The 22,990-nt window shown below is 38.9% G+C and overlaps 1 protein-coding gene across 5 annotated transcripts in view; it reads right to left on the reverse strand.

Moving 5' to 3' along the window:
* Dpp10 (dipeptidyl peptidase like 10) overlaps window positions 1-22,990 on the reverse strand; it is a 1,470,448-nt gene that overhangs the window by 18,652 nt on the left and 1,428,806 nt on the right. For all 5 annotated transcript variants that reach the window (XM_076941051.1, XM_034513030.2, XM_076941054.1 and 2 more), the window contains 3 exons: window positions 20,909-21,007; window positions 20,732-20,801; window positions 531-725 (listed from right to left, as the gene is read on the reverse strand). In XM_076941051.1, coding sequence (XP_076797166.1) covers window positions 531-725; window positions 20,732-20,801; window positions 20,909-21,007 — 364 coding nt within the window. The remainder of the gene's footprint in view (window positions 1-530; window positions 726-20,731; window positions 20,802-20,908; window positions 21,008-22,990) is intronic.

Genomic DNA, 22,990 nt, shown 5'->3' on the forward strand with positions numbered 1-22,990 from the left:
ATGTAAGGGTGGACACCTGGGATTGACCTCTGACCCCACAGTTGATGCTACAATATGTATATACCCTTATATAAATGACCACACACAGAGACACTCACACACACACACACACATGCACACACATGCACACACACACATGCACATGTGCACACACACACACACATGCATGCACATGCACACGCACACATGCACATAGAGTGTAACTTTTAAAAAATGTAGTACTATTTTAAAAGAAGAATTATAATTGATTATGGACATACTATACACTCGGATTTTGTCAATAAATGATACACTTGTGCACTGCTTCTTGTATTTTCACCCTGAGTAAATTATAATTGCAAAGAATAAATATGATTATTCTTTTATGACACCAATAACAGTAATAGCTGCTTTCAAAAATGCAAGAAAGCTGCATGCTAAACTGAGAAAACAGACATCTCTGACATTTCTGAGTGAGTAATGTGCCCCATTACACATATTTTGCAATTATGGAAATTAACAGGAAGACATTAAGACAGGCATAGACTTACTTTACAGCTGCTACTTGGTCCTTTGCCTCTACTGAGCCTATCCTTCTGTGAATCTCTTGCAAAACTTTCAGGCCCTGGAATCCACTTCCTCTGCCATCAAATCTTGCTACAATGACATTATCGGTGTCAATAAGAACTGAATCCCAATCAACACGGAACTTATCTGTCACCATTTGGCCTCCTGGTTCTTCATCCCTGCAAATGTGAGCATACTTGATCAAAAGAAAGGCAACTAGCAGTTCGGTAAAAAGTTTCAAATCTATACTAACTAGCTAACCAGTTATGGAAATCTCATATGTTGGTTATTAACCATTTGGTTGAATTGATTCTTGATGATAAACTATTTTCCCCATATATTGTTTGAAATGAGGAGTCCCAAGGATAAGGTGAAAACAAAGCTTAAGCCTTCATAGCTGACACTGGTTTAATTCATTTTTCAAAGAGAAGAAATGGAGAAAATATGTGGTCCTTTTAAAAGGCATTTTTGAAGAATGACTGTCAAGTTGACAGACAAGTCTATTTGTATTGGCTGTCTTCAAGTATGTTGTAGAAATAAATGTCTTACCTATGGTTTAAACAGGTTAAAGTGTCTGATAGAGTGCTAACTCAGCCATGGAAGTTTCATGTAATTGCCCAGGAAGTATACAACCTTAAAAAATGTTGGACTCTGAGGAAAACATTGCATTAATATTTGCTGAGGGTTTTCATCCTGTTCAGGATAGAGTTTTCACTGAGAAGTTCAAAAAACAGTAAAGGAAGAAAAAAAAAAAACTTTTCCAGCCTTCAAGCTAACAGTCAAGAAAAGAAGCGGGGACACTAATGTCTGAAAATCTTGAAAACCATATGCCAAGGTGACATGAAAATTACAAAGCTTGCATCTTTTCTCCACAAGGAAGAGGTAGCATGCTTTACAGTGCCAGTAGGGTTTAGGTCAAGTGGTATTTACTGTTTTATTTTCCATAATATATAAAATGCAGAGAGGGGGGTTCTCATAAAAGTCCCATGTACTGGGGATGTGCCTCAGCAGCAGAGGACTTGTCTAACTACTGGGGGACCCCATGTCTGAGCTTGAGCAGACCTTTATGGAAACCATCTTCATCATGTTCCTCACCATCATCATAACCATCATAATTCTTGTCAGTTCGAGAAGAAATTTTATTTCCCCAAGTTCTGGCAGTTGGATGAAAGCCAGCATTTCTCAGACCTTGTAAAACCTTCAACCCTAAGGAGTCCTTTCCTTTACCACTGGCAGAGGGACAAACTGCTATCTGTGGTTGTAGGAAGCTGTTGTTAGCTGCGCAGTTGCTAGGCAGATAGGTGTGCCTTAGCCACTGCCAATCCCGAGGCATATTGGGTGGTGAGCGAACAGCCAATCAAAAAGTGAATACGTCACTCTAGACTGCACTTAAGCGGGGGACCCGTTCCTCTCTCTCTCTCTGACTCTGACTCACTGACGCTCTCTCTCTGACTCTGGTGCTCTCTCTCTCTCTCTCTCTCTCTCTCTCTCCCTCCCTTCCTTCCTTCCGCGTCTCTCCACGTTTCTCCACGTGGGTGATAAAGATTAAAAGCCTCGTTTACAGTAACTACCTGTTCTCTGCGTCTCGTGATTTCTCTGCGGACGCAAAAGCGCCAGGGGGGCGCGTTAGATCTGGTGCCGAAAATCCCGGGATAAGTTCCAGGCGCGAGAATCCAAGCGCACGCAGATTCTCCATGCGAGGGAAACCCACGCGCGGTTTTCCCCAGCGGCAGATCCCTACGTGTTAGCGGAAGGAACCCTGAGCTTCGAGAACGGTTAACAAACTGTGGATGTCGGGGTCACCTCCGGAAGGTATGCTTGGGATAGAAACCCTCGTCGCGGGTGGATATTCTCCCAGCCACCGCAATAGCTAGCTTCTTGTTTGCGTTGCTTTCAGCTATTAGGGCAAGTCAAAAGGTTTCACGAGAGGTCCGTTCCAAGCTATCAGAACCAGAGTGTGTTAGTTTAAGCCAGCATCAGGCCAAGGAGCCTGGAGAAATGGGGTGCTCAAAAGTAACTAATACAGAGTCCATGGAACCACCGGCAGGTGGGAAAAAGTGGGTACAAAAGAGAATCCGGCGGACAGAGGAAGCCGGGCGGTGGCGACGCACGCCTTTAATAGTGAAACAAAGGATTTTAAAACCGCGCACAGCACAGCACAGGCGAGGCTGCAGCGGCGAAACATGTAGCTGCTTCTCGTGGGAAGGGAAGCCTGAAAAATTGTCTGGGCGCATTTTGCGGCCCGGGAGAGGGTCTTTTTTGTGTTTCTTTCACAGGCGAAAACAATCTAATTCGGCCCGTGGCACATGGCAGTGCGGGCGCACTCGTGACGGCGGAGCGCGGCCTGGAGCCGCTGGCCCCCCGTGGTGCAGACGCAGCTACAGAAGCAGAAATCTTCGGAAGACCACAAAGAAGGAAGCTAGATTACAAGATCTCGGCTGACTCTCCTGCCATTGTGGCTGAGTATATCGATGTGGGATTTAATAAAATCTTAAATTATTCCAGAGGTTTTTAGTTCAAATTTAAGGTTTTAAATAAAAGCAAAATCTCTCAGTTCAGAACTGCGCCTAAACTGGCAGGCAGGCAGGCAGAGCTAGGTTAAGTACATTTACATTTGAATTAAGACACGCAGGCTACGGCCAGAAGCAGTTTTCGTTCTGAGTCTAAAGACCAGATCCTAACAAGATAACCTATATTCAAAGCTGTTAAAAATAAGATGCCTTAGATTCCTTTAAAATGTGTAACAATTATTAGAGAATAAAATTGGCTTTTATCCGAAATTCTCATGAGACAAAAAGATTGGTTATTAAATTAATCCAAAATAAAGTTCAAATTTAAGTTTTATACAACCTAACTTGTCTTATCCAGCTACCATTTCAATAAATGTTTACATAAAAAATATTTTTATACCATTCCTTTACATTTTTTGGTAAAGGTAAAAGGTTTATAGGTAATAAATTTATTCATAATGTTTAAGAGCCCATGAAACAATATTTGTTAAAAAATAATTGCTTCAGAAAATGGGTAATGTTTTATATTTTACATATATGTACAAATTTTGTTGCCTTAATACAAAAAGGATAAGAGGTTAAATCCTTTGGTGTATATTATATTTTACCAGTGGATTTCTCTAAAGAAAATTTTTTCTACAAACTATCGCTTCAATATAGCGAGCTTTTAAAATTTTTAAAATACTTGTTACTTCAAAAAAGTATTCAAAGACAGTGTCTTTCAATGTTTGAGTCAATTTGACTTTAGAAATAACTCAGCCATTAAGGCTGGACTTAATTAAAAATATAAAGGCTAAACTCCCAGCGGCCACGTGGTGTCTCACAACCATTTGTGGTGAGGATCTAACGCCATCTTCTGGCCTATGAGTGTACATGCAAAGAAAAATAGTTTACTTTAATCTTAAATTACTCTTAGTAATTTTTAAAGGTTGTTAAGAGATATCATTTGACTAAAACCTCATTTTAAGCTTACCATAAGAGGATTTAAAACCTCTGTTTAATGTTTTCAAAGGGATGTAAGTCCTAAATTAAATCATATATATATTTTCTTGAGTTTATCTTGCTTCAACACAATTTATGTGTTGTAGTCACTGTTTTAAATGTTAAAAAAGGGGTATATCTACCTTTGTCTTGTTAAATATGTTTCATAAAGTACAAAATGTTTCGGCTACAAGATTTAATATCTCTAGCCATTTAAATAACATTAAATTTAATAAGGTGTTTTGGAAATACATCTGCACAACCGGTGTTGGTGTGTGTAGACCCTTCATTTTTCTTTATGTTATCCAACCTTCAGAATAATTCTGATATCTTGGATTATAAAAATGTTACATGCTTTTAGCACAAGGCTAGAATGGATCACTAGACCTAGCCTTGGTTGTGCATGTGCCTACCTTTGTGCCCATCTCAATACATCATTATAGAGACTTAAAATATACTTTGGTCAATCAGAGAGTTGATTGGCTCTAGCCCATGTGAAGGGGCTCACAGATGTGGCTTAAATAAGCTGTGTCAACAGCCCCACATCCAGGTGTTACACCTCTAAAATTTGTGAATGATACATTTACTTAAAGCCATGATCTTTCTGCTTATTTAAAAGGAAAGTGAAATGGGAAATTGGACCAGATACAGCAGCCATTGCAAATCCGGATTTCCAGCCTTGATGGAGTGTGGATGGAGCCTGTTTCCCGTGGAGATTTTACTTCTTAAAAATAAATTTCTTCTGCCTTTTCTTTCTTTCTTTCTTTCTAAAGAGCGGGAATAGGCCTGCTTGATATACAGCTCTATGATGTGAATTAGTATTCATAAATGGTTGGTTTGTAAGCTCAGAGCCCAGCAATATAAGTGACAAGGTAGCTTATAGCCTAAGCACTCGCAAACCTTGGAGCAAGCATCCCTCCCTCAAATTTGACGATCTAGGCTAAAAAATAGCCTATGACAGAGACACTCTCAGTCTATGCACCCCAAGAGCTCAGCTCATTTGCACTGGGTAGATGAGAGGTCTTGTCCAGTCAGCTCTTGCCTAAATAATTGTGATACCTAATAATAGGTTGACAGCCCTCGCACCCCTGGGAGCTATATATATGCTCCATTGCACAGGGATGGGTGTCAATGCCTCTTTATATTTCCTTAGCCCATGCACCCAGAGGACTGGTTTCCATGGCACCTGGAAGGGTAAGGAAAAATCTTCGGGCTATAAGCTCTTGATCGCTTACTCCCCCCCAAGATGGAGTTTGCTTGATCGGGTTTGAGTTCGAATCTTATTTGGTACTACATTTAATAGGCAAAAGGCTGTTTCATATTAATAATTTAAACAGGGGGAGATGTAGGAAGCTGCTGTTAGCTGCGCAGTTGCTAGGCAGATAGGCGTGCCTTAGCCACTGCCAATCCCGAGGCATATTGGGTGGTGAGCGAACAGCCAATCAAAAAGTGAATACGTCACTCTAGACTGCACTTAAGCGGGGGACCCGTTCCTCTCTCTCTCTCTGACTCTGACTCACTGACGCTCTCTCTCTGACTCTGGCTCTCTCTCTCTCTCTCTCTCTCTCTCTCTCTCTCTCTCTCCCTCCCTTCCTTCCTTCCTTCCGCGTCTCTCCACGTTTCTCCACGTGGGTGATAAAGATTAAAAGCCTCGTTTACAGTAACTACCTGTTCTCTGCGTCTCGTGATTTCTCTGCGGACGCAAAAGCGCCAGGGGGGCGAGTTAGATGTGGTTCTATGTCCTCAGCAGTCTCATGCTGACCTCTAGTCTCCCTCACTATCTACACATTTCAAAATCGCTGTGGGCACACTGACTCTCCTCGTCTCTCCTTGCCTCGTTTGCTACCCTAAACTTCTTCAGTACATGAGCTTCCCGCCAGCTACCCAACTGCTCTTCTCCTAACCCTGCTATTCCAGCTCTGCGCTCTTGGCTCCTCCCCTTTATGCTTTCTTTTGCCCGTGCTCTCTTCATCTTCCTCTTTGCTGCCTCCATTTGTTGATTTCTCTCTGATCTGCTCCTGCCTCTCTCAAGGCCAGATCCAGTTGGCTGGACATTCATTCTACAGTCTTTTTCTTTCTTCTCTGGACTCTTCCAAACGTCTATGGCTGTTCTATCCCTCCTATCTACAATGACACAAAAACATAAAAGTTCCCCTTTACCATTCCATGGGGGGGGGGGATCATGGCATCAGTTTATGACACCCTCATTGTCACTCATGCCAATACCTTCACTTTCATTATAAGCATCATAACCCTCACCATCAACACCATTACACCATCATCCTCCTTAGTCTAATCCTCATCATACTCATGTAGTTCATCTAGAACCAAAACTAGGCACAGGTTACACAGGAAGTCACTCATGTGATGAGTCTAAAGAGTCTCTAAGTGCCTCTTTCTAAAAGGATCTCCATTGGTACTGTGAGGTCTTAAACCTGGGACAAATATCTGAGATGCCTATTTAGCATATTAAAGTGGATGTTGGCAGGAGTTCTCCTTGTATCTCTTAGTGTCTTCCTGTTACAGCACCTATCTGTCTGGGATATCCTACTCCTACCCTAAAATTATCAAGGCCAAGCAATGGGCTTGGCTTCCCACACCATCCAGAGCTCCCTTTTCCAATATAATGCAACCATTTTGCTTACCTGGTATTTTGGTCTATGCTTTACTTTCTTGGCCAGTCTCTTGGCCCTTTGTGGGGCAAGTGTCACCAGAAAAAAACCTGGTTGAGAGAGTTCAGAAACACCCTGTGTCCTCAGTCCTGAGGATGGCAGAAGTTTCATGTACTCCCGACCTGGCTCCTATACTGGAGCATGTGACCAAAACACCCATTGGTCACATAACACAAAACACAGATTTCTCCATACTAATGAGGTATCTAGATGGGCCCAGAGGGTTTAGCAATAAGCACCCCTTCCTGGACATTCCTTTCTGCAAAAGTTATTTAATCTATGGTTCAATCTGAGGGTGTTATATGCACCTATTTTCCATGATGAACGATGGATGAATAAACAGTTTGAAAATGTAAGGACTGTCTCTCTCATCATGAACCACAGTGGAAGCCATGGGGCAAGCCTTTATAGTACTAAGCTGTTTAACTCTCCTACGGGAGGCCCCTCTGTACTCCTGGGCACAAAGATAAGCCAGAGTTACCCTTCTCCAAGTCCTGGGCTTGGTCCTTGAGGTCTGCATGAGCCACCTTCACTCCTGACTCTATGTAGTATCCAGCAGCAACTGGATTCCTGGGAGCTTGGAAATATCTGCTTCCTTGGTCTCAGCCTGCCTCCATTCTTATCAGGGCTGGGTCTTGAACCCCCATCCTAGGCTGCATTTTTGCACCCTTGAGTGGTACATCATTGGCACTTGCCATAAGCCTGTTACCCAATTGTGGTGTAGGGTAAAATACAGCCTAATGCCCTGCCTACATTTTGTCTGCCCTTGTTGCTCTTCTTTGCTGGGGGTTTCTCTCCTGCCTCTCCCACCTCCTCTCCTCACAAGACCTATCTCAGTCTGGTAATGTTCACCCTGGACTCTGCAGATGTCCACGACTCTGGCTCTGCTCTCCCTTTTATCTACAATAAACCTTCTCCTCCACCATATCTAGAAACAGTCATATTATTTTCTTGTTTGTTTATTTTTTTCATCCATTTATAGCTTCAAATTGAGACAAATCATATTCTTTGCTCTTTCTTTTCTTCCTTTTTCATTCAGTTACTTGGGTTGCAATCCAAGAATTCTCTCCTCACAATTCACACTTCAGGGAAAAGACACCAATGCATCTTTCCTCTACTATCTCATATGTGCTCACACAGAAACACAAACACATTACATAATACCCTTCAAGAGACTTCAGTTCACCATATTTGAAAAAAAAGAAAGAGAGAAAGAAAGGGGGAAACAAAGGAATAAGGAAAGAAAGAAAAAAGAAAAAGAAAGAAACAAAGAACAAAGAAAGAAACCCAGTAAACCACCTCAGGAAACATTAAGCACTGAGAACAAACAGCAATTTTATATGTCAATTCCAAAGAGAAATCTAGTTCCCCAAACTCTAAAACGTAGTACATGTGTCCAGAAATCACAGTCTTGGCTCTTCTCACACTGGACTATAGAACAACTGCTAAAAGCCTGCTCCCTGCATGTAGTAGTTTGAATAGGTTTGGCTCTGAGAGATTCATCTGCTTGAATGATTGGACATAAGGAATAGCACTATTAAGAGGTATGGCCTTTTTGGAGGAAGTGTGTCACTGTTGGGTATGAGCTGTGAGGTTTCCTCACATGCCCAGGCTCTGCCCAGTGTGGCTGATAGTCTCTTCCTGCCTGCCTTCAGGTTAAGAGGGAGAAAGTTCAGCTTCTCCAATACCATTGCTGCTTGTATGCTGCCATGTTCCTGCCTTAATGATAATGGATTGAAACTCTGAAACTACCTTAGAAATTTGATTTATGCTTACATGGGAATTCTCATGTCCAAGGCAGGTCCCTGCCAACAATTTGTTTTTTTTTTTTTTTTTTTTTTTTTCTTTGACTTGTTTATAAAGAGCCAGTTGTCAATGGCTGGGCAGGAGGACAGAAGCAGGATGTTGAGGATTCTCAGAGAGGAACCAAAGTACAGGGAGAGGAAGAATCACCAGGGCAGAAGAAAGGAAGAGAATATAAACATGAGAGCTGTGGCAGAGAACCAACTATGTAAGAATCAAGGAAAAGTGGCCCTAGGGTCCAACTCCCCAGTTGGGTCTAGGGTAGCAGAGATAAAAGTATAAATTTTAGAAAGGAGTAACTCAAGAATATTGGAGAAGAGAGTGTGTTAACACCATGAGGGTGTTTGGAAGTGACCCAGACGTTGAGCTAGCTTAGGGCATATTAAAAATATGCCAGCATGTATATTTCTTTTGTGAATCCAGAGCTCTTTGGCATGTACATAGGAGGCATGTGCACCCTCTGTGAGCATAGAGCAGTTCAACAATTTACCCCTACAACTGTAAGCCAACCACAATTAAATGTGGTTCTTATAAGAGTTACCTTGATCATGGTGTCTCTTCACAGCAATAAAACCCTAAGACATTGAATTTTCCAAAAACCTGTGAAAAAAATTTCTGGCTGTCAAAAAGAGCTACTTTTCTTATCATACATCTTTGGTTGTATGTCAAAGCCCATGATGGCCTTCAAGCTCCTTCAGTTCCTATTCACACTTACTTGTTATATAAAGTCCATTCAGCCTCCTGGCCCTTCTTTTCTCCCAGACTTCTCCACTATAGTAGTTCCCAGGCTGTTATAGATCAGAGGCTTCCCTCTTCCTAGACACTCACTCAGTCTTTATATAACAGCAAGGTCATCCCCAAACCCTTGCTACCCCATCATTTTTTATTTTTTCAGAGATAGCCCTGGCTGTGGCCTGTCTGCTTCTTTGCTTCTTTTCCTCTATGCTATGGAGTTTTGTTTCTCTCTCTTCTCTGTCCCAGTTCGTGTCCCTGTTCCTATCCCTCTCTCTTTCTCCTTCTTCCTCCTTCCCTTCTCTTCTCTCTTAGCAATCAAGCAACCTCACAGCCAGACCTCATTGGTAGCTAAGGGACCATCAGGAAACCTGTCTATGATGGGGCTATCAGACAACCCAGAGACAACCAAACACTTAATCTTTGGCTACCCAGAGGCAACACATTCCCATAGTTGCTCCTGTCACAGGTCCTCTTTCACATGTGCTGGGGTCCCTATAAAAGAGTTACATTTGTCCTCCCCCTTCCTGAGAGGCACCTATTATATCCTTTTAATAATCCTCACAGGTGAGACCTGTTGCATTGTATGATTCTGTCACAACCTGCCTTGTTCCCTGCCCCCTTACATACAATTAAACCTTCCTCCCAATCATGCAATGGCCATTTTAATGGTTTCTTTATTTTTCTCTCAGTTGTACCATGGAATTAAAAGTTTAGGAAAATATGGTTAATGGGCGAAAGCTGTTATAAAGAACATCAAAAGTCATTACATGTGAGGAATTTTGTCTTTTAAGTTCACATGGTGAATTCCTAGTCTCTGGCACCACAAGATTTGACTATATTCAGAGACAGAAGTTTAAAGGGACAGAGAAAGTAAACTCTGGCTCTTAAGGTCAGCAGAATCCAGTCTCACTGGTGCTTTGTGAGCAGAAATTTGAAAACACAATAAATACCATAGATACCCAAACAACAAAGAGTGGTCAAGAGCAAGTGCCACAGAAGGCCATTGTATTGGCACCTTGCTTATTTTTAGTGTTGTAAACTTAAAAATATATTCTATTTGATGCATCATTTATTATTTATTTAAAAAATATGTTGACTGGAGATAAGGCTCAACAGTTAAAAGCACTTGCTGCTCTCCTGAAGGACAAGAGTGTGGTTCCCGACACTCACGAGAATGACTCACAGCCGCCGATAACTCTAGCTCCAAGTACCTGGCACAGTGTGCTGGCCTCTATGTCATAGTGTCTGCACTCACATGTATATTCCCTTCCCACATAGACATAACCAAAGATAAAATAATATTTTATAAATGGCAAATTAATGTAAATTAATATAATAAAATTGAGTCTATCTTTCCCTACCTTTGCCCCCACATTCCTCCTTTTCTTCAATATTTGTGGTAGACCACATTTCCTCATGCTAGGACCAGAGATTATCTATCAAGACTCTCTTTCTTGTCTTAAAGGGGATTTTATACACTTTCACTCTTTCTCTAATGGTGTCCAGAACATTCTCCTTAGCCAGAGCAAATATCAGTTAAAAACTCTCATGAGAGAAATAAAGGAAATGGAAAATCCACCTCTTTCTGTCCTGCTATTCATATTGCAACAAGGAGCCAAAAGAGGAGCTCTCGTCAGTACACCGATTGAAGCGGTGAACAGCCTGGCTATTAATGAGCCAGACCTAAAACTCAAAAATGGACTGTTAGTATTATCCACACAAAATTAACCTTGGGATAAACATCCTAGATAGCACATGAAACTAACAGAATAGAAACAACAGAAACAGGCCTTGGGGACATCTCCCAGGCAAAAAACCGGAAATAAGCAAGAAGGAAATACTATCTTCTAATGATGTCTGCTGTCAAGTCTCACTACATTAATTTTTATCCTTTGGCCAATTTCCTTCTGAGATAATTTTTGAAGGCATCATTGAGAAAGAAGTAAGAGAAGGAGGCTAGAAGAGCTTTTCTTTCATTTGTTTTAATATTTACGTCATCTCAGAGATAGAACATTTTTTAAAATTCCTTTCCATTTTGAAAGGAATACACCTACATCGCTTACCATTAAATGAGAACCCCAGAACACGTAAAAAGGAGGGCAAGCACAGAAGGATCCACTCTCTTCTTGATATATATGTAATGACTATAAGCCTTTTAGCTATTAGAGTGAAAAATGTTCTATACACTAGCTAAAGAATGTGAAGGAGGATTGGGATATACCTTTGTCACAATCCATGTGAAAAAAGGCTCATGAATTCATACCCTTAATTCCATCAGTGTGACAATAAAGACACGGGGGTGGGGACGGTGGGTGAGATTTGTGAGACTTCTCATCCATCTAGTTTATCTGAGTCAGTGAGCTCTAAGTATAGTGAGAGACCTTGTCTCAAAAAATGTGGTAGATGGAAATTGATAAATATAAGAGATATCAAGTTCTGGCCTCTCTGTGCATATGCACCCATGTATTCTCATGGGCACAGATACACCCGTACACACAAAATACTTTTTAATGGAGTAATGTATAAATAGGTAATGATGTTATCAGTTTCAATGGATAGGAGTCAAATAAATTAAGAGGGTTATCAGCACCATGCCATAAGTAGAGGTCCTGGGCAGCAGCAGCCCCAGTAGCAGTAGACTGGGCTTGCCAGCACTGGCACAAAGTTGGGGAGGTGGTAGAAATGATAGTAGGTGTTTTTGTTGAGTTTGGGAACACAGAGGTTTGTTTTATTGGCATCGCTTGCCACAAAAAGGGAAGGAAGACAACTCTGCAGAGCAGCACGAGCCCTGTTAGTACTCTCTAGGTCTGCCTAGAGCATGTTCACAGAAGGTGTGGCTTAGCTCTCCCTAGAGCATGTTCACAGAAGGTGTGGCTTAAATTTGGGGGAGAGAGAAGAGCAGCAGGAAGAAAAGGGCCTATAATCTCACAAGAGAGGATAGATGGAAGTGTGACTGGATGGAAAGAAATAAAGACAGTGCAATCTGAATACCAGAGTTACGAAACAAACAAATAAACAAACAAAAAATGTAATAAATGGGAATTTCCCCCGAGAACCTTATGCTGGGAGAAGAAAGAATATTCAGCCTTAGCAGGAGGGAGGGTGTTGTCTCCCTAAAACAGATTTCACACTGTTCTCAGAACACATCAGATAAACTTGTAAGATGAGACTGAAGCTCAGAGAATGACAGCTCAGGCAGACAGGACTACACTTTGACCAGGACTGTTAAGATATTTTACATATTTCTGGACCAGTATTTAAATTTTAATTTAACTTTAGGACATTGGAGATGGAGTTGAAGGGGTCAATGGATTTCTTTACTCCTCTTTCCAATGTAGCCACAGGAGATATATCTCATTTTTCTGCTGCTTCTTATATGAGTTCAGATGTTTAATTGGCTTCTCAAGGAAGGTGTTCCATACTTTACTTCTTGGAGCACATAGACAGTTACCCCAAGTTTGGTAAGAAAAACACAACACTGGACCTTTTTAAAATGAGAAAGTGCCAATTTTCTCAATACACACAATAAAAATTATAATTAATTGTCTTGGGACTCCTGTGAATAAAATACTAAGACACACAGATGGTGAATGGTAGTGAACATGTCTGTAGACATTATGTACATCTGTTAGATTACAGACCCACCAGATGCCTGATTCCCCCCAAACTCCAGATCAGGTCAAGTCTTCTTATAACTGCCACTCAGGACAAAGTACCAGCTTCCTTCTTTGACTCTGAGATAATTCAGGTCTAAAGCAAGGACTGAGAAGAGGGAAGCTTCCCAGAACCAAAGAAACTTTGAGGTGTAGTCCCACCCAATGTCGGACCCTGTGTTTACTTCTGTGACTCCTGGCACAGTGCTTCTGTTATGAAGTAATAAAACTTGCTCACACCTTGAAAATCTGTAAAAGTCTGGCACTCCATGTGTTCTTAAAAATTGAAAGATTCATCTCTCTCCTCAGTGTTTCTACTTGCTATCTATCATGGTAAACATCTTTCCTAGTGCTCTCTGGGTTTTGAAAGGAAGTCTCTCTGCTTCTGAGTCCTATGGCCATGGTGTTCTTTCTTTCAGTTCTCGCACTTCAAGGTACTATCATGGCTATTGAAGACTATGAATCTGTCTCCTAATAAATCTTAGCTGAAGGGTAATTTTGTGTCAACTCCTTTTTATGAACCTTTGCTCATAAGACACATTCAAATCTTCAACATGTACTTCGCCTTAGGTTTACCTCTAAGTTGTGACAACTTCTAGTAGTTATACCATACTGTCTTCCTACTTATTTAGCTGCATTCTAGAGATCAAATTATTAGTAAAATGTGGCAGTATAAGTACATACTTTTAATTGTATTTTACTTTGCTGTATCAATCAAATCAACAAAAACAGCAGGCAAAATGCTAGTGATGAGCAGCTGGCTTACAGCATAACCATCTTACAAATCAATATATTGAGACATAGAATTAAAGGAACTACAAAACATGGTGATTAGGTAACTTCAGCATTTAGCAATAACGTAATTATCAGACTTGCTCAGAAAATATTCACTTAAATATTAGGCATATGTGGCTCATTTCTACAAAGCACAGAGAAAGCACAAGTTTTAGCAAGCAAAGGACTTGTAAGAGATGAAGATGTTGAACATCTGCATTTTTCTGAGTTTATATATTCCCCACATTTAGTGTATGTGTGTGTGTGTGTGTATATGTATGTATGTATGTATGTATGTATGTATGTATGTGTGTGTGTATATATATGTGTATGTGTGTTGACAGGATAAAATGCAGTGAGGGGTGGGGGAGGGAGAGGTTTAACTTGGAGAAATTATACCATGCAACAAATCTAGTGTAAGAAGTTTATTAGGGCAAGGGAGAGTGAAAGAGTGTGGTTATAAGAAAGTGATAAAGGCAGACAGAGAGATAGGTGGAGAAACAGATACAAATGAAAGAGACGAGAGATAAAAGAGAAACACTAAAGAGGGATATGAGGGAAATCGAGGCAAGAGATCAGAGATGGCTGGTGGCCCTATTATTGGTAGCACCTAGAACAACTTGCACATCAGGCATGGCAGGTGATGACATAAGTTGCTAGTAGGTACCTAAGGGCAGATCAGCATGAAAATATTTATTTATTAACGTGTGTGTGTGTGTGTGTGTGTGTGTGTGTGTTTGTGTTCACATACAGAAGTCATACAAGGACTTTCAGAGATAATTTTTCTCCTTTCCCCTGGGGGATTAAGGTGAAGTCTTTTGACTTGGCAGTAAGCATCCATATCCACTGAATCCTCTCTCTGGTCCCATTTTCCTGATAAAGTTTCTAAAAAATGCTCTAAAAAATGCTCAGTATATGGGGTTTTACCTATCACTTCTGGTCCTCCATTTTCTTTACCTATAAAACAAGAATTGTGATACCTATCTTGCTGTTATCACAATATTGAAAGAAAATTACTTGCTAAAAAAAAAAAAAAAGGAAATTTGCTAAGGACTACATATTTAGTAGGTAAGCATATTTTGAGTTCCAGTATCATGTGTGTGATATTTCATATGTGATAAAGTTGTTGTCATAGCATAGAGGAAGCATCACTGTGGTCCATGTTCAACAATCTCAGGGAGGTAATGGATGTGCTTTCAGTTAGCCTCTCAGAAATGCATTAAGACCACAAAAAAAGCTTCTAAAATCTTTGACTTTCATGTTTGTCTCCTTGGTGTTGTTATGGCTTGGATCTAGAATGAGATCCAGAGGTCCTAGGGTCAAAGACATGGTCCCCATTCAAGGATACCATTTGGAGGTATTTGAACTTTAAATGCTAAGGTCTAGTGGGAGTTCTTGAACTCACTGCAGAGTAATCTTGAAAGCATTTTGAACTGTAATGTCAGAAGAGCACAGAAGCAAAAGGCCTTGACTAGATATGAAACTCTTTCAGATTCAATTCTGTATTCATCAGTAATCATCCAGTAATTATTATAATATGGCCAAATCTACTGGCAGACTGGGATGGGTAATATAAGAAAGAGAGAATTTGATCTAAACAAATAAATTAAATTTTATTTCAAGCAATACTTTTACCCTGTCCACGAGTCAAGGAATGACTGACATGACATGTTCTATTCTTAGTTTCCTCCTGTTAAGATAGGAACAGATTATGTGCAGGCAAGGTTCTCTGAGAATCAAACATAAGGAATTGAGGAGATGATTCAGGGGATAAAGAGTCTTGTAGGTAATAATGGGAACCCTAGTAACCAGGTAAAAACCAAGCTAGTATTGTGGCCTACCTGTAAAACCAGTGCTCTAGAGTCAGACACAGGAGACACGAGATTCCTTAGGGCAAACTGGCTAGCTAGACCAAGCCAAATTACAGTAAGAAAACTTTGAGGTGGAGAGTCATTGAGAATGATAGCTTATTATAACCTTGGACCTGTAACATGTGCCCCCACACAGGTGTATCTGTATGTATATGAACACAATTATATATGTCACACACAAAATAAAGAATAAAGCATGCTATCTATACATCTTTAGAATAATGTGTGTAAATAAATAATGGCTGCTGATGCTACTTCTTATTAATTTTATAAAGTAAGTTCAGTAGTAATACTGTAAAGAAAAATGCTGCAAAAATGCCTAAGAATCAATTTTCAGCATCATTCAGAAAACCTAAAGAAATTAGACACTGATTCACCCAGAAGGTTAAATTTAAACATAAGTACTCAGATTGTTTATGATTCTATCTTTCTCCAGTTCACCTCATTGAAAACCTTCATGGTTAATTGATTCATTTTTTTTCATTTTTGTTCATTCACTAATGCAATCTGTCAATATTCCTGGGGCATGAATAATATTTCAATTAGTGTGCCGAGGCAACATGATACAAAAGAAATTGCTGCTTAGTTGACAGATGAAAGTGTGAAACGCTTATCAGTCTCTGCTATGGTTACATATTAACACCAAGGACACATAGAAAGTTATCCAGAACTATGCCATTATATATCACTAGCCCTTTTTAGGTTGGCAAAGAATGAGGCAGCATGAGCAAATATACAGTGAGCCAAGAGCAAAGTGAAGTACTCAGCTGGGAAAAAATGTTGCTTAGGTCTAGAGGAGCCAGTTGCTCTTCAGAATGGGTGGTGCTATGAGCACCACATTGTCTGGAAGTTCCTATACTTGTCCTAACAGAGGGCAGAAAGACAGTGAGAGAGAGGACGTGGAGGACAAGTAAAGTACAGAAAAGCCAAGCAGAAGGCAGAGCAGCCACCTAGAATAGAAATACTTAGAATAGATCATCTACTGGTACAAAGCTTGAAGAGCAGGTGAGCTTACTGAAAATACCATCAATCAAAAGAGCAAAGTAGAGAATACAGTCTATGACCTTGTCAATGACAATACCGTCATAGTATTGATTGGTTGTTTGGTTGATTGATTGAAAGTTTTTTGTTCATTTTTTTGTTTGCTTTTTGTTTTGGCTTTGTGTGTGTGTGTATGTGTGTGTGTGTGTGTGTGTGTGTGTTTGTGTGCGTGTGTGTGAGGAGGGGATGGGATTCTTGTATTCTAGGATGGCCTCACACTTAAAATATAGCCCCCAATATAACCTTGGACTGTTTTGATCCTTTTGTCTTTTCAATGCTGATGTTTTAGGCTGCACTATCAGTCCAGTTTATCAGTGCTGGGACAGGACCCAGCTTCCTGAATGTTACACAAATAATCTATGAATTGAAATATATCTCCAAATATCCCATTCAGCTGTAAAGCCATCTCTCCAGTCTAAGAAATGATTTCTGTCTCTTTGTAGAACTGATCCATGCACAAAACAACAAAAATCAAGACACTATAGAAACTAAATCACTCTTTATGCCTGACTAAGTAGAAGAAGCCTGGCCATTTTTTTCTCAGTAATGTTTAACTCATAATTACTGAAGAACACATGTAGCTATAGCAGTTTTAGAAAGGGAAGCCATATCATCACTCAGGAAAAAATGTAATTTTCTTTGAATAAAAAGTGTTCCTTTCAGTTCTAAGCAATATCACACAATTCCTCATGCAGTAGTGTTTTCCAGGTAGAAACACATGAATTAATGTCACTTTTCAGGAAAAAAATAGTTTGACGGGAGGTGATTGTACTGTGCAAATTAAATTCCTCTTATAAAGACAAAACATCAATTAAAAACCACCTTTATGCATGTAATCATTTACTTAGATATTTCAGCATGAAGTTCTAGAAATTATGTTTCTCAATAGAAATTAAAATATAAATTGTTTGTTTACACATGATATATTCTGCACAGTTTCTTAGAGGTGATATCTTTAAGACACGGATTCAAAATGAAGTAAATTAGTGTATCACGTGAGTAGTACCTATCAGCAGCAATAGAAGCATAACTTAACACCTCCTTTCAGTCTTCATTTCCACAAGCCAGAATGTAGGAATGTAAATTTGAGCCTGAGGATATTACTTCATCTGCTTTGCTAGCATCCACCTGTTAAATAACTTTATAGTTCCTACATCACACATTTCATATTTAAACCATTATATTTAAATGTATAAAATATCACTATCTCTAATAAAAGTATGATTACATGTACAACCTATTAAGTGCTATCTGCCAGTGTTTATGTCCCAGATAGCAGTATGATTATATACAATTTATTAAACAAGTAGGATTATACTTAGAATTTATTAAACACTAAGTGCAAGTGTTTATGCCCCAGACAACATTTTCATTTTGTATAAGCATTATGCATATAAAATTCATTGTACATTGTATGTATGTAAGGACACACTGTTATCCACAATTTGTTCACAATATAACAGTACCTTAGAACCATTAAGCAGCACATTGGAAGCCCTAAGAACTCCAGTTGGGAGCTAGTCACAGCCAACAATTTTACAGGTATGCTTCCTCAAAAAAGACTCTGATGGTCCTTTGAAGTGCAATAGATTTTTAAATTAACTTTTTTTTTGTTCACATTCTCATTATTTAGTCAGAATCAACCAGATAAAAGCACAAGTTTGAAGCCAGGAAGATCCAGTTAGTGTCTTGCATCAAAGCGTGAACATCTTAGTATCTGGCCAGCCTTCCCCTGTGAGTACCTCATTCCTGCAACAGGTAGGCAAGGGAGCATGAATAACTGTCTCTGTATCCATTTGCATAAAGGAACCATGCTCCAAACACAACTTCATTCTTTGTCTTCCAATTTATAGGCCATAGTATCCTGGAGAACCTAGCATCATTTTCCTGACAAAAGTAACAAGAAAAACAAAATCTGTTCCCAAAAGGAAATATGACTGCAATACAGGACTATCCTCCTAGCTAAACTGCCACTGTTTTCATTTCTGCTGAGCTTACTCTTAGGAGAGGAGGGGAAAAGAGGATCATGGGACCCTCTCCCCAGGATACAATCACGCCTCACAATCACATGCAATTCTGTGCCGATTGCCCTGGTCTCATAGTGTACATCCTCTAGTGAATAAATGTTGGGAAGTGGATCCAGATGAAATCATCAGACCTGCTGGGAACAGACTTTTGAGTGTAGCTGCTTTCAGGTCACCCATGCTTCTGCCTGCGACGCCTTCCTCATTGCTCTCTAATTAAGCCTAATAAACTCATTGGCTCTTCCCAGAACTGAAGAAATCATAATTAAGTTTGATCTTGAAATATTAGAAGAAGAGGTGGATGTCTATGTCTCCTTCAGGGAAGTTATTTTGACAACAGTGACTAAGGCAACATGTTTGATCCCCCATCTTTTTTTTTTTATTTCAAAGTCTTTTGTATGTGCCTCAACATATCATATGCAAAGACTAAAGCTGGTTAGAGGGAAGATTCAAGAAAGGGTTAACAAAGAGTAGGTAGAAAATTACCAGTAGAACTTGCAGCTCCTTCTGGCTCTGAAGGGGAAAATCATGTCTGGACCTGAGTTGTGTCACTCAAAATCTACAGTAAGTATCCCCAGGGTGATGATGCATACTTGTAATCCCAGAGCTAAGAGGTAGAGCTAGCCAGCAAGCCTTGCTTCCTTGGAAAGTTCTAGGTAATGAGAGATCCTGTGTCTGCAAAAAGACACTGACTAACATTGACCTTTGGCCTGTACACACACACACACACACACACACACACACACACACACACACACACAAAAAAATAAGTTACATAATTTATACTAAGGAGTATAAACCAGCATTCAAAGTCTACAAATCATAGGTATTAGAGAAGCACAATAAATACCTAGAGCAAAGAATGTGTTCTATTTTATTTAATACATATAGGGTGCTAAATTTTTATGAATTGCTATGAAGAAAATTGTGCCACATTCCTGAAGACCTGAAGATAGTAGGTGGCAAACTAGACTTTGAAAAAGCAGACTAAGCTCATAGTCATCCTGTATGCTTGGAAAACCCAAGAAATGTTCATTTTCCCCTACTAACTCAATGAACATAATTCTGGATAGTGTAAGGCACTGTGAATCAATATGCTACTATACTTCATAGTAAATCAGTAACTAATAAGCCTCACACTCAAGGCTATATAAGCATGACATCAGTTACCATGAGGTGTTAGTATTACTGTGCTGAAGTCTATACAGTCCTGATCTCATAAAATGTATGAATAAATTTATTTGTAAAACTGAACGTTCTTAGACTCTGGTTTCTTAAACAGACTTCCGTTTTTTTTGCCACAAGTCAAGGACTGTGAAATAAAAGAGCAACACAGACATAACCAATTGTTTAAAAATAAAAACAATATGTTTGTTAATTTGTAAAAACACTGGTCAAGACAACAATGCTTCAATAATTACTAAACAGATATACAGAAACTAAGCTGTCTGATATCAATATTTCCAGTAGCAGAAACAGATTTGTTATAGTATTGAAGATGTGTCAAAAAAAAAAAAAAAACCCCAAACATTCACACACAATAAGGCACCCATTTAGCTGACAGCCTTTCTAGCTATAGTGATGAGTTTTTAGCTGTCTACTGGACTGAATTTAGAATCAGCTTGTAAGAGAATCTTAACTGGGCAATTATATGTATCATGTTGGCTTTGAGCACATCTATAAGAGATTGCATTCATTTTTAAGTGATGTGAAAGGATTCACTCCACTATGGGTAGCACCAATCACTAGGCAGGAAGTCGTGAACTAAATAAAAATGGAGAAATTCAGCTGAGCACAAGCAATAGAGCATTTATGAATTAATTTCTCTTTGCTCTTGAGTTTGGATGCAAAACAAGTAGCTATTTGATTTATCAAATAGTCTTGACTTCTTCAAAATGATGGCTGTAATTTGGACTCACTACTGTAAACCAAATAAATCCTTTTTTCCCCTAAGTTGCTATTCATCAAGATATTTTATCCTAACAGCAGAAATAAAACTAGAACACTAATTAAGCAAAAATAATTCTATTTTTTCATTTAATAAATCTATAATCTGAGGCACAAGAGTATACTTATCAAATCTTTAGATTGGCTTATTTTAATAAAATGTAAAATACTTACATTATTAATAGAAGAGCATACTGGTTTTTCTCCATAAAATCTTTGGGAAGGGACAACTGTAAAGGAAGTTCTTTTAAAGAAAGAGCAAAATATTAAAGATGGAGAGTCATTTAAATGTAAAAGTATAAGGTGCAGAGAAAGCTGTTCTTGAAGGGTATATCATGTGCCAGTTTTTACCGTAGTCATCAATGTGAAGTATTCTAATCTCTCTCTTTGCGAGCTTCTTCTTCTGAATAGTTTCTTTCATCATAGAATTTCTTTCCAGGATGGAATACTCTGAAAATCAGAGAATAAGTGTCTGTGGAACACCCAGTTATAAATGGTTCATCCACATCATACCCCACCCCCACACAAGTCTCAGGGACTACTGTGGGAAAGGGGAAAGAGAAGATTATTGGAATCACAAATCAAGGTGGAACACCATAAAACAGTGTCTTCTGGAAATGAGAGAAATCATTGCACTTGTGAACTCAGAGAAACCATGGTTTTCTGTGCAAACTGAAGTCAGGGACATTTCAGCATGGAATGGGAGGGGCTCAAAAGTACCCAATTCTAGTCAGGGAACCACTAATTACTAGCAGAGGAGGAGATATTTCTCTGTAAACCTGTGGGCTGGCCATGCTGTAGTAGATGTCCCCACACTCACTGAGCAACACAAAGTGAACTTGTGAGGTTTTAGAGGAAAAAAAGAGGCATGAAGTTAAAGGAGGCATGATTTGACCATGACTATGGTCAAAATACATTGTATGCATCCATAAAATTTGCAAATTATAAAAGTAATCTACTAAGACATTTTGTAAAACAAAGGGGGCATATGGACAAGTACTTTCTATCTAATAATTAGGAATCGATCCACTACTATGAAATATCAGGCTACTACTACTTGTCAGGCATTGTCCCATGCATGAAGGGAAATCTCAACTTTGTCTCCTATACCACTGCAGGTGTCTTCCAACTGAACTTCCTCATTTCAGTGAATTTCCTCCCATTTGTTCCAGCACATCAGAATTACCATTTATGATTCAAAAATAAAAGTATGATCATACCACTATTCTTCTTCAGAATAATTAAAATGATGCAAAAGTTATGTAGCTGAAAATGAGATAAAACTTCGATCATTTAGATACCAATATGAAAACTCAGAACAAAATGTAGTCAGAAGGAACAACCCAGAAATGACCTACACAGTATCAGTCTCAGGTGAGAATGTTAAAACTATAGCCCAACTGTTCAATTAGCCCAAACACATATTTTAAAACTAAACAGACAATCATATGAGATGTATGATTATATTATCTAAGAAAAAATATCTGCTAGTTAGATCAATGGAGTATTAGATGCTGCAAGTGGCACTGATAAACTGGAAAGATAACAAAATACTAACAATCAAATAAAGATGTAGAAATTGACTGATTTTCTTGGGAGATGGCTCTGCAGGTAAAGTTATATGTCCTGTAGCCTTAGTGGCCAAGGCTGATCCTAAGGACCCATGTGGTAGGAAAAAGGGCACATTGTCTTCTAATGTGTGAATATGTGCTCTGACATGAAGATGCCACACAATGAATAAATAAAAGTAATTTACCTTTTTAAGTTGATTGACCATAAAAGTATATAATCAACTTGCTAAAATTTTATTTGCATTTTGATAATATAAAAATCCATCTGGGGATATTTTACATGCTAATATAAGGGAACCTGTGTGTGTGTGTGTGTGTGTAGTTACCTGCATTTTGATATTTTCCAGACATATAGTATAGTTTTTATTCTATGAAACATATATTTTAACTAGATAATTTCTAGGTATTATGCCAATATTATGCTAAGTATTTTAAACTACTTTTAATCATTATTGTGTTTTTAATATATCTGAATTTTGTACATATATACATATATATATATATATATATATATATATATATATATCTGAATCATATGTTTGCTCTTTTTAAAAGTTTTTTGTAATTGATAGAAATGGCTTATTTTCTTAAAAAGAAAGCTTTTTATTTACAACTATGTCTTCTTCAAATAAAGGCAGTTTTACTGTTACAATTCTTGCTTTTGTCATGGCTATCTATGCTAACAGAATGTTGTATAGAAAGGGCTGGAGAAAGGAAGCTTACCTTCCTGGATCTCACAGGAGCATCTGTCTTTCAGTGTTACACATGATGCCTGCTATAGTGGATATTGTGGATGTAGGACTTGTGGATATTGTCGTAAAATTCAGGCATTCCCTTTACATTGTTTTATTGCTCATTTGAA

This window comes from Arvicanthis niloticus, chromosome 10, assembly GCF_011762505.2.
Source record: "Arvicanthis niloticus isolate mArvNil1 chromosome 10, mArvNil1.pat.X, whole genome shotgun sequence".
Taxonomy (NCBI): domain Eukaryota; kingdom Metazoa; phylum Chordata; class Mammalia; order Rodentia; family Muridae; genus Arvicanthis; species Arvicanthis niloticus.